The 12,335-nt window shown below is 45.6% G+C and overlaps 1 protein-coding gene across 1 annotated transcript in view; it reads left to right on the top strand.

The window, feature by feature from the left end:
* Positions 1 to 12,335, top strand: part of RHBDL3 (rhomboid like 3) — a 51,500-nt gene that overhangs the window by 24,653 nt on the left and 14,512 nt on the right. The window contains exons 4-5 of the mRNA XM_067547812.1: positions 1,257 to 1,369; positions 11,363 to 11,463. Coding sequence (XP_067403913.1) covers positions 1,257 to 1,369; positions 11,363 to 11,463 — 214 coding nt within the window. The remainder of the gene's footprint in view (positions 1 to 1,256; positions 1,370 to 11,362; positions 11,464 to 12,335) is intronic.

The raw sequence follows: 12,335 nt of genomic DNA, 5'->3' as shown, positions 1-12,335 counted from the left end.
TCAGGCAGGATATTTTACTCACTGTCTTTTTATCAGTAATTCCTGTGCCACCAGAGTTTGATCTTTTCAGAGTATAACTTGGCCTCAAAAGGGTAGAACTTCCACTATATAGATTAAAATATTATGTCATACACACTCCCAAATGGATTTGATTTTGGGAAACTGGCCTATAGAGGGAAACCAGAAATTTTTTCATTTGCATTTCTAGCCCCTGAATCAAACATAGTCTTCACTGAACCATCTTTATCAGCCACTGATTTGCTGGATCAGTGCATAGTGAATAGCCCATGGCTCTACATTCCTGCCATGTGCATTGGGATTGATTCACACATTTTCCCTGTGCCGTATATTCCTTTAGGGCCATGCCTTGTTGTTCAGGTTCAGATAGTAACAAGCTTGAGTCTGAGTAATGTGTGGAGCACTCCTAAATCTGCTGGTTTGAATCAGCAGACTTCTTGTCATAACAGTCAATTACCAAGGCTATTGAAAGGGTGAAGTGTCTTCTTGTAAATATAGTGGTTCTTATAACACAGAAGACAAAGGGAATTTGGTGTAACCTTAGGAGAAGATGGAATTCTTAAGAAATGGTTTGACAAAAAAATCAGGGAGTGCACTCTTCCAGTGTAGAATTAGCTCACATAATCTGGGGATTATTTGTAATGTTCTTTTGGAACAATACAAATATAGCATTATGATATCCATCCACAAAATTCAAGGAGCAATCCACCATGAGACCCTATAATATCTCACTGGGGAGTGTGAACTGTATCCATCATGACTGCTCTCTACTGGATGGTCAGATCTGGTCAATTTCATGCACCTACATTGTCCTCTAGTGGCTGCAGCCTACAAAAACTAAAACTCCCAAATGCGAATACTGCTAGTGGTAAATCTTCCTTAGGCTTTGGCTTTGTTTAATTTTGAAACAAAGGTCCTAGTTTTTAGCCATGTGCACATGGTTTAGCTTTCACTGTGGTGGAGTTTGCAGCCATGGATTCACGACAAAACCCATGCCCAGGGTTAGCTGCCTGTCTCTTCAAATACAAGTATCAGAGCAGGTGATATGAATGTTGATGGTAAAATAGCTGTAGGTCAGTGGCTAAAAGCATGCATGAAAGTTACATAGACTGAGCCAAAGAAATTCTGTGATTAGAATCTAGATTGTGGCTCACTTGGCCTCCTCTTCCAAGACATCGTTACACTGTGGAAAACACAGTAAAAAAGAACACAACTAATGTTGTTTTTCCTTGCCCCAGGATAGAACACCTTGGACTCAATGTTGTTCTTCAGCTTCTGGTTGGGGTTCCCCTTGAAATGGTGCATGGAGCAGCAAGGATTGGCTTTGTCTACATTGCTGGAGTTGTAGCAGGTAAGTGATGTGTCTGACTCCGGATGAACGCACGCTGGAGGTATCACAGTTAATTTTCTCAAAGGTTTGGGTGTTATGATAAGGGACGAAAGGTGCCCATTGTTGACTTTCTTGGGCAGGAGTTCTTTGCTTTCTATGCCAAAGACCATGCTTGGGATGATGCCGGCCATTTAACCTTGCCATTGTAATTCTAGCACTAAGTTTAGAATACTCGGAACCTGGATCCATTGGTGCCATACAGTCTGCCTTGCAAATAGCATATGCAGGATGCAATATTTTGGGAATGACCTTGCATGATGGCAGGTAAGTGCTGTGACGTGGGCAGCAAGTCCTAAAGTACCCCCGCCTTGTCTCTGCCATGTCAGTTCTCTCAGCAGCAAGTAGGATGACCAGATAGCAAGTGTGAAAAATTGGGGCAGGGGGTAACAGGCGCGTATATAAGAAAAAGCCCTGAATATCAGGACTGTCCCTATAAAATCGGGACATCTGGTCTCCCTAGCAGCAAGGAAGGCTTGATTTTAGCTCTTCATTTACCTCTGAGGTGCAAGCATTTCTGCTTCAAAGAATGTAGCCCGCTCTCTGAATTTCAAGATTTTCTATTTGTTTAAAAAACTTTGAACCAAATTCTGCAAACTGTGCAGCCCTGGTGTTGTCAAAGAACCCCAGAGCTCCCTCTGAGACTCAGGGAGTGTGAACCTCACATGCATGGAAACCAAAGAAATGGTTTGCACAAACCTCTGTTAAGCAAAACCTCACAGGCTTGTAAAGGCTGTGACTGGAACATAGACACATGGCAGCCTTGGTTCAAATGTGCTTTATCTGCTGGAAGACAGCAGCTGTGCCCAAATGCCAGCAGCACTTCCTGTAGAGCTCTCATGCAGTGCCTGTATAGCCTGGTGATCTCTGCTCCAGCGATGTCCTGCTTCTGAAGTACTGGAAAGGTCCATGTTCAGGGCATATATATTCGTCACAGAAGCACTTGTGCAACTCAGGGGCATTGTGCCATCATGATATTGCATTTGCATCAGTGTAGTGTTAGTCCCTGGGGGTTTAAGCAAGTGGCACAATGCCTGTGCCATTCTAGTAGGAGGAGGCAGAGTTCTCTTGTTCTGCTTTAAACTCTTGCTGGAATTTACTTTAATTGAGTTCAGAAGGAGAGGCAAAATCAAAAGCCAAGATACATATTTCTCTCCCTCTCCCTCTCTCCATTTGACAAAGATTTTCAGAAGTGACTAGTGAGTTTGTGTGCCAGCCCCTGCCCTTTGAATTATCAGACCCCTTTACGGTTTCTCAATTTGCGCACCCCGAATGCGTGTGCGTACAAGAGAGAGAGATGATAGGGCCAAGTTCTTCTATAATGTTAATTTATTCTAGTCATCATGAAACATCTTTCATACGCATTTCCTTCCTCCCAGCCCCATGAACTTCAGTGGCTTGTTGCTGAAAACACTAATTGACATAAAATTTGTTGATGGTTATTTTTGGCATTTCTGAGGATGTTTTTTTCACTGAGCTCCCCAGTTCTTCTTTGGCCTCAGTTCCTGTGACGTTGACTTAGCAGGGAAGATGGCAGAAAACAATGTGCTGGGTGTGGCCACTTCCACTGCAAAAATGTTGAATTCCATGGCAACTTGGAAGAATGGCAAATTCTGCATGCGCAGCATCTTAGTCCATAGGGTAGTGATTGAGAGGCAAGGAACAGTTTGCACCTTAGAAAGCCGTTATTTTAGGCTCTCTGCAGACTCAAGCATTTGTCACTGCACTAGTTCACACTTGGGTCATGTTTTCAAGTATATCTTCTTAACTCTATGGGCTGGAAACTTTCTTTTAAATGAAAGCTCAGATTCTGGAACACGATTCTACTGCAAGGGGTGAATTGTACTGCAAATTCTTTACTATCAGAATCCTGGAATATAGGGGGCCCTGCTTCTGTGAGTTGTAACCTATAACTGTATGTTTTAAACCTCTTCCAAAGCGACATAAGCTAAACTGAAAAAGGCCACTGTTACTCCAAATAAGAGTGACCACCTGGGAGTTATAATAGTATAATTACACCAGTATACTAATACCAGTAAACTTCCCCATGTTGACATGATCTAAACCTCCTTTGAAAATGAAAATTGGTACCGAAAATTGGTACTAAATTGGTACGTCCACCCAGCAAATAAAAGACCCCGCAGCAGTGAGACTCAGAGCCCAGGTCATTGGGCTGGCGCTGCAGGGCTAAAAATAGCAGGGTAGATGTTCAGGCTTGGGCAGGAGCCTGGGCTCCAAGACCCTCCCCTCCACACTGGGTTTCAGTGTCCTGGCCCAAGCCCCAAGAGCCCATGTTAGCTGATGCGGGCTCTGAGACTCAGTGCCATGGGTCTTTTTTTTTTTGCTCTGTGCAAAACTAGGACAGTTTTGAGACCAGGCCCATGCTGGGCAGCACAAGCAAAGCAAGCCGCCATTTGGGGTTTGCTGTTTCAAACCACATGCAAGCTCTGCAGGCTGACTCTGTCTCTAGCTGTGTTCATGGGGTCACAGGTGGCATTGACTTTCTGCCAGAGCCACTTCCAGCAGCGGGACCGGAAAGGAGCAAGTCTGTGGTCTGGGCCTTTATCCTTGGTAGCTCTGGCCTTCTGCTCTTGCTTGAGGACTGGCAATAATTGTAACCTCGGCCAGGATTGGCAGGCCACACGCTTTCTGTGGACTGGGTACATCTTTTCCGTTTGTCTCTGCTACCATGTTCCTTATTTGTTCTAAATGAATTGTCCGATTGCCCTTCATGCACATGCTTTTCCATTCGTTAACGGTGCCATGTGTGCTGTGGATGGCAGTGCTGAAAGTGACGGGAGGAAATCCCTTCTTATTACAAGGTGGAATAGAACTTGGAAATTGTTAATGTGAAGAATGACAGGCAGAAAACAGCACACGATATCCCTTTGCTGTCAGATTTGTTTAGCCAGTTATTTGACAGCATTTGATTTAAAACATGTTCCTGGTGAATTGTGACTTGTGCTGGGAGAGTGAGTGAGAGAGAGCACATGCTAATACTGTAGACCCAAGAAAGAGCCATTATAATATAGCTTGTAAATACGTGGGGCAGCCCAAACAAGCTACACCTTCCCATCCACCCCCAGCCCTTTACTGATGTTCATCATGAGGGGTAGCGCATTATTTCTAATCTAATTCTCTCCAATTTGCTTGGCTTTGCTATTAGAACCTTTTACTGTGCAGAGATGGTGAGACTGAAAGGGATGTTTCCAGCGCAGCACCCTGGGATTTAATTGTGTAAATACTGTTCTCATTAATGGTTCCTCATTAGCTTCTCCCTTGGAGCTACAGAGGACAGCTCACTCAGCCAGGCTGCATCACAGCCCAGGAACCTGACTACCATTTCCTTTGGGAGGTGTCTTGCAGCTAATTATGGAGGCATCAGCTCCAGCATTAAGGATGTGCTGAGATTTGCACTTGAAACAGAACTAAAACCCCTTTTTTTTCCCCCTCACTTTGGCTGAAATGAGTCTCCAGGTTTAATGCCCTAACTCTGCAGGTGATGACTACATTTAGTGGGCTGAGGGTTAAATATTCATTAACATGTTGCAGAGGAAGCTCCCTGTTAACAATCTCTTAGGGCTTGTTGACACGGTACAGTAATGTGCAACATTGGGGTATGAGATCTAATGCACAGCAACGTCGCACACTCGCTGGCCCGCGTAGAACCTGCTAGTGATCAGGCTTCCCGGGGGGGGGGGAGGGGCCAAGGGCAATGAGGCACCTCGCTACCACCTGCCCTAAGCGTGAGAAATCCTTCTCTGTGCCTGTTGGGAGCCAGCTCCACTGGCCACAGGCAACACACACACTCTCCTCTAGGCTTATCCAGGTCCCACTCTCTCTGCAGGTTAGCAGTAGGCGCACTCCAACCCCTGAGCATCTCCCTGGAGTATCCAGCCCCTGTTGCCCTGGGCATTCGCAGTATTCACAGATTCGCTGCTCCCAAAGAAGCAGTACACCCCAGTCTGTCACTTCCACTCAGATCATTGCTCCACTTAACATGCAGCACTTAGATATGTTTATAGTGAAAAACAAGTAAAAGTTTATTTAACAGAGGATAGAGATTCAAGTGATAGCAAGTAAAAGTATTGAAACGAAAGGGTACATGTAAAATAACACACGTTCTAGAACCTAGGCTTACTTAACTAGATACTTCCCTGTCTTACAGAGTGATGCTCACCCAAAATCCTTTCAGTGTTTTACAGCCAGGCTTGGCTGTGATCTTCCATTCCTAAGACAAATTGTGCTGTCAGCTTGCCCCCCGCAGTGAAAGATCCCGGATGTCTGTTTTCATCCCCAGATATATCAGAACAATCCAATGTCCTTATTCATAAGCAGGACATCCCCCTGCTGGTGGCTGTTTCCTGGGTGCTGCTTTCTGGTAGATTTCTGGTGGAATCTCTTAATCAGCATCTGGCTCAGTATGCAAATAGGCCTACACTGTGAAGCCGACAATACACATATGACTAGACAGGGAGATAAGCATCCTGCCTGAAAGGAGCTTGTTTGAGGCATGTCACCTTGTGGTGACCTGCCTTACCTCCAAGATCTTAAGAACACAATTTTTAGTACAGATACATAACTTCTTAAATATTATCCGTACATACATTTCATGATGATTATGATGACTAGCGGGCTACTGGCTCTCAGTAGAGACCTCACTTGCCACCCTTTGGCAAATGATTATGCATATACGGGATCCCTGTAAAACTCTATGCACCCACTGTGCCCTCCGGCAGTTGGTACGAAGAGGTCCCTGGGTCACAGCTGGTGCACACTGAGTTCCCTACTGCACGTTAACACAGTGGTGTTTGAAACAGAACTTCTAGTGCGCCCGCAGGATCTGCCTGGGGGCAGTTAGTGCGAGACACGTTGGTGCGCAGTAGAATTCACACCTCACTACTGCACTGGGTAAACAAGCCTTGTGAGTGGTTTCGTTTTGACAGGCTCAGTTTTGTGTTTGGCTCCTGACCAGCCATGTCTCGGCAAACTTCCCAGGTGCATGCTGTGCAGGCATCACAGGGATAAAACACGTATAGTAACACAGCATCAGTTGTTTCCCCGGTTGGACAGAACCTGCTTTGTCTCTGCCAAGAAAAGCCATCAGAACCACTCAGATTCATCAGCTCTTTCTAGTACCACTACTGCCTCTCTAGTCTTTGCTCCCTTCCCCTGGTCCCTGGCTACAGCCCTAAACAACAGTTCACCCCATTTGCCTCTGTGTGACTTCCACCTCTGCCCCAACACCATGTCCCTCAAGCTTCCGTCACAACTTGTTAACTCCTCAGCACCCAAGTCCTGGCCCAAATGATGTCCTGAGGTCTGTTGGAGCGAGGCCTCTGTGGCAAACTCCAGTCAGTTTTAAGAAGGAGCAGCTGCCTCGGGGGTGGAGTTGCAAGCTCTGGATTTCTAACAGCTAAGGCTGCAAGAATCCCGCTTCGCCTGTCCCCTCCTGTGCTCTGTGAGTAGCAAAGGGGCTGGTTAAATGCAGTTTTAAGGACCTAGGGCTCTGTGTGTGCGTTTTACATAGCGATATGGATGTGTCTGTATATATACCTGTAACTAAGGATTGTAAAACGGTCGGCCATATAACGCTACCATAGTGAAGAACATGATATATAAAACTAGAAAGACAGAAATGCATCACTCCCCATCAAGGGCAAAATCATGGCTTGATGGCCACGTAGAGGAGTAATCGGACATAGGGATCCCCTTTTACATAGCCAGCCCAGGGCAGTGACTCTCAGTTCACAGGGCAGGTGGGAGAGTTGTTGCTGCAAGACTTCTCCTCCCCCTTTCTACAGAGGGGCAGGCCGGGATGGAACTCGGCAAAAGCTGGACTGTGCCTGCCCCACTCCATCCCTAGCAAGCCAGCCAATGCAGCTGAGCTGGCATGGGGGAGAAGACATCTTCTACTGGTCTGTATACTGGGTTCTGGCTTAGGGGCGATCAGCCCGCTTGAACATTCTGAGCTCGAGTTAAAGATGATGAGGGAACCTTGGGCTGAACTCGAGCTGCTAACCAGCGTTAAAAGCTGAGTTGCTGTGTCTCCGCTGCTATTTTAACCTGAGTTGACACACCTTTTATTTTTTGCCGTGAAGACATACCTGTGTGACAGTTCATACCTTGGCCAAGGGGCAGTGCAATGATGCCTTCTGCTACACTGTTTAGTTTATTGTTCTCTCATCCTTCCAACCTAACCCACTCCATTTGTCTGCTTCATCCACCACTTGTGTCCCATCGGGGAGGGATTGTGGGTAACATTTTAAAAGTGCCTAAAACACTTAGGGTATGTCTACACAGCAACTAGACACCTGCGGCTGGTCCAGCCAGTTGACTTGGGCTTATGGGGTTTGGTCTGCGGTTTCATTGCCATGTAGATGTCAGGGGTTGGGCTGGAGCCCGGCCTAGAGGACCAGCTGCAGGTTTTTCTTTGCTGTGTAGACATACCATTGGGGGCCCAAGTCTTTTGAAAATGAGATTTAGGCTACTAAGTCACTTAGGTATTTTTAAAAATATTATCCTGTCTTGGTTGTTTGAACAGTGCATTGGAGCCTTGACACTTGATTAAGCCACAATTAAACTCTATATTAGCAGAGTAATTAGCAAAGTCATAAAAATCCATTAGAAGTTTTTAATCCTACTTAGGACTCTCCTATTTTCTTCTGTTGTGTGGTTTTTCCCTTTTCCTTGCTAATCATGAATAATCTCTATTATCCCTTCCTCGTGATGCTGGCTTTGCCTTTCTCTGTCTTGTCTCTCTTCATCTCTTCAATTGCTTTCTAAAATTCACAATGAAAGGAGCTTTGTAACCTGACCCAGCCTGCCTCTAATTGAATGAATAGAAGAAACCGTGTCTTCCTTTGGGTACATCATTATTATTGTACCAACATAATTTGCTCTGCGAAATTTCTAGCTTACACACTTTTATTGCCCATCCTGATCTGGGAGAAGATTACCTGGAGTCGTTGTTTTCTGACTGAGCCCTGTCTCTGCTAGTGCAGTGGGAATCTCACTGGGGAGTGTGCTCAAATGGGAAGCAGATGGGCTATTCTGTTGCCTACCAATATCCCAACCCATCTGGTTCTAGATGCTTTATTTTTCTTTCAGAGTTGTAAAAGCACTTGTTGTTTACATCCAGGGCCGGGCATGAACATAAGGAAAGTCAGCTGTGGCATCGCGTTCTGCATCCCACACAAGCGGTACAGCTCACGTAGAGTCAGAGACGTTAAGGCCAGAAGGGACTATTATCATCTCATTTGACTTCTTGCATGACTAGCATGACATGATCTCAGGCTAGAGGATTTCACCCATTGGTTTCTGCATCAAGCCCATAACTTCTATTTGAACTAGAGCACCTTCAGAAAGGCACACTGAATCTGAATTTCAAAACTCCAGTTGACATGCTGGCTCTATTGCCTTCTCCTACAATGACGGCAGAAAGGGAACAAACTGCTTGCTTGTTGCTCCCCTCTGGTAATGGGGAGGGAATGGATGGCTCAATTTCCCCTCTTCAGAACAGTAAACTATCAGGCCAGCCCTGCTGGCATCTAATAGTGATCTGACGCAACAACTGAAGTCATTTCAACTTGCTCAAGGGTGCGTTTCTCAGGCTTTGTGCTGGCCCTTGGCACAGGGGAATTGGACCCCGACTGCAGATATCCTGCTGATATTTTTCCCTTGATCCGTCAGTGCTTGACCAAGTTCCCAGAGAGGATGTACGTGTCTCTCCAAGCTGCTGTTTTAGAAAACAAATGGACAGAAGATGAACTGTGTAGGAAAGCTTGAGAGAACAGCAAGGTGGAGTGAGCTGCAGCCACAAAAGTTGCACAGTGGTCTGGGCACAGGAGGGCTGAATGCCAGAACCAACTCACATTGGTCCTGGTTCTGTGAGGTGTAAAGCGCCTCCTGTATTACACCTAATGTGTGTTGAGGGCCCTCAGCACCTCCTAGGGTTTGCCTTGAGCACTTTCTGCCTTCCTTTCTGTCTCTGTGCAACACTTGCCTCCCTCACAGCGGGGTTAGGTAGGTGATGGTGACGTGCAGTGTCCCAACCCTGCTACGACCACCCCTCAGGCTTTGGCTCTCTGTCAGCTTTACAGGTGCTGCAGTCACACGTGGCAGGACTGGCATATGGTGCCTCATTTCACTTATGAAGCAAGAAACTATATAGATTTTCAGTTATTTTGTCACAAACCATAATGGGAAAATCAAACCGTGCTGGCTCTCATTTTCCTTTCAAAATGACATTGAAAATAACAGCTAGAGTAAGCAAGGTTAATGTGCAGTACATGCCGCACATTGCCAGAACCACTGCATGGCTGAACAACATTGTGCAGGTCACTTCAGTTTTCTGGGCCTCTGTTTCCCCTCCCCCCACTTTGTGGGTCTTGTGTATATATAGAGTGTGAGCTCTCTGAGGCAGCGACCGTCTCTTACTATCTGCGTGCAGTGCCTAGAACAATGGAGTCTCAACCTTGGCTCTGGTCTCTTGGGGCCACTGTGTGATACTAACAATGAATGATAACTGGGGCAGATGCACAGATATTTTGAGACCAACGGGATGCCCAAACCAACTGAAGAAATCCCTTTCTATGTTAAAAAATGAATCATAAATAAAAATGAGAAAGTTACTTGACTATGCCTGCTTTAGTTGGGCTTTTCTCCTTCTTGCCCTGCCTGGGTGGGCCATCAAGAGGTTACAAACGTGTTTGGAGCAAGAGGGGCTGACCACTTGATCGTTCCGTGATTTCCATTGAGTCGTGCTTGAAATGATAATAGTTAGCACTTCTCTTCTGTAGGTCTGCAGGCATTTTACACCGGGGGCAAGCATCATGATCCCCATTTTGTACAGGGTGGGGAAACTCACACAAGGGGTCAGTGGTAGAGCCAGGAATAAAAACCCTCTTGACTTCCAATTTAGTGTCCCAGCCACTGCATCTTTCTGCCTTCTTAAAACAGTTTCCTCTATAACTGATTCATCTTTTTGTTATCTCCTGCATTTAAATGCTTTTGTACATCATTGAGTAACTCCTTTTGTTGCCATCTGAGACCCTGTTAGCCTTCACTGTTCTTGCATCTTCCTAAGTAATAGACTGCACTTGTTCACCCTTAAATCAGAGCCCAATGATAAGTCATAAGTCTCCACTTCCTCCTCGCCGTGCAAATATTTGTCTTGCCAGGACTAAAATCACTTTATTTTATCCTCTGGGGGAGATACATTTATCTCTCTGATGTTTCCTTGCTGTTTTAACCCAACTTGTCATTCCTTTTGCTGCACAGGTTTTAAGATACTGTTAAGAGCTGGGGGGATCCTTGTTACGGGTTTGAGGTTGATAGGTGTGATGAACTCAGGGGTGTGTGTGTATGTAAGCGAGAGACAGAGAGAAGGCAGAACACAAAGAAACTGAGACCAGAAAAGAAAGACAGAGAGAAAGCAAAACAGAGCAGCTGCAAGCACGGTGGCTGTCCCTGGAAGAAATTTGGGGAGAGGTTTTTGGGTGAGGGTGCAGGATGAACAGAGTGCTTTCAGTGAGCAAAAGAAGCTGTTTCTGCTATTTGTGTTTTTCTATGTTTCGAAACACAGGGCTTTGTACATTCTGTGTAAATAAACAAATCTGCATCAAAGAACTACCTGCCTACCACCCGTTTCTACTCCCAGCTAGAACACCCACAGGGCTCTAAACTTTGACCAGCTGCTTGGGTCAAAAGAGGCAACAATACATTGTATTAGGTTTGGTCCCCCACCTGGGGGTGCAAATATATTTGATTGATTCATTCTTTTACATCTACTTTAAAACTACAGTCACTTTCCTGCCAGGTTTATTTAGCTTCTCTAGTCAATTTATTCCCTCCACCACTATTGCTGATCTGCAGCAATAATACGTAAAAGAGGGTGCGGGTGATGAGTTTTGATATTCGGTGGGAGATTGTAATTAGCCGTTTTCTTCTTCCAAGGTTCCCTGGCGGTGTCGGTAGCTGACATGACTGCACCAGTGGTGGGTTCCTCTGGAGGGGTTTATGCGCTCATTTCTGCTCATCTGGCCAACATAGTCATGGTAAGTACCAGAGCGATTGTCAAACCTATTTGAAAGTGAATTAATTCTGGGAAACTAGATGGCTCTGGAGATTGGCAGTTGGGCCTACCATGGCTAACTCAGCAATCTGAATCCAGCCTGGGTCAACGGTGAGAAATATGATCATGATCTGATGATTGCTTGGCAGCTTCTGTGGAAAAGCCAAAGATGTGAATGGGCCATAAAAAGTGAATTACTCTCTTGCCCCTAGAGGTGATACCTCTGGCCCACGATGGGAGGGGTATAGTGTACATGGGAAGTTTTCATCACCACTGCCCATGTGCTTCTTCTGTGCATGGAGGACTTCAGTTTCCAGAGCTGTCAATCTGGCACCTTCAACCTTATTGAATTTTTGTGTTTGTTTATTCACCCATCTTTGTGTGTCCAGATCTGGAGTCTCCCTTTTTTCTAGTTCCCAAACTCTCCCCTTCTCTTTGGATTTCCATGCCCCTTATCACAGGGCACTTACACAAAATCAGGAGCCCCAATCCAGGTGCAAATGTTGCATGTAAATAAACCTAATTGGATATACAGTGAAAGTTACCTTAAGTGATCACCAAAGGGAACCAAGAAAAATCGGGCCTCTGGAAGAAATGGTCTTTAAAGGCTGAGCATAATTATTCTGTGCGCCTGAGAGGATAATTTAAAATAGTCACTGTAGACTGGGAGTTGCATGTTAGGAGAGAGGATTCTTAGTACAGGTTTCATTATAGCTTCTTCTGTATAAGCACCAAGAAGGGACTGGTGTAAAAAGCTCTAACTTGGAGACTGAAGCTTCCTAGAGGAGGAGAATGTTAGCAGCAGTCCCCCTGCAAGGAGATTTTGTTCCACACCAACCCTCCACCACCCCAAAT

Source organism: Emydura macquarii, unplaced genomic scaffold, assembly GCF_026122565.2.
Source record: "Emydura macquarii macquarii isolate MOO-44397 ecotype Brisbane River unplaced genomic scaffold, CSIRO-AGI_Emac_v2 contig_1230, whole genome shotgun sequence".
Lineage (NCBI taxonomy): Eukaryota > Metazoa > Chordata > Testudines > Chelidae > Emydura > Emydura macquarii.
The sequence above is the reverse complement of the archived record's forward strand: the minus strand, read 5'-3'. Positions and strand labels throughout refer to the sequence as shown.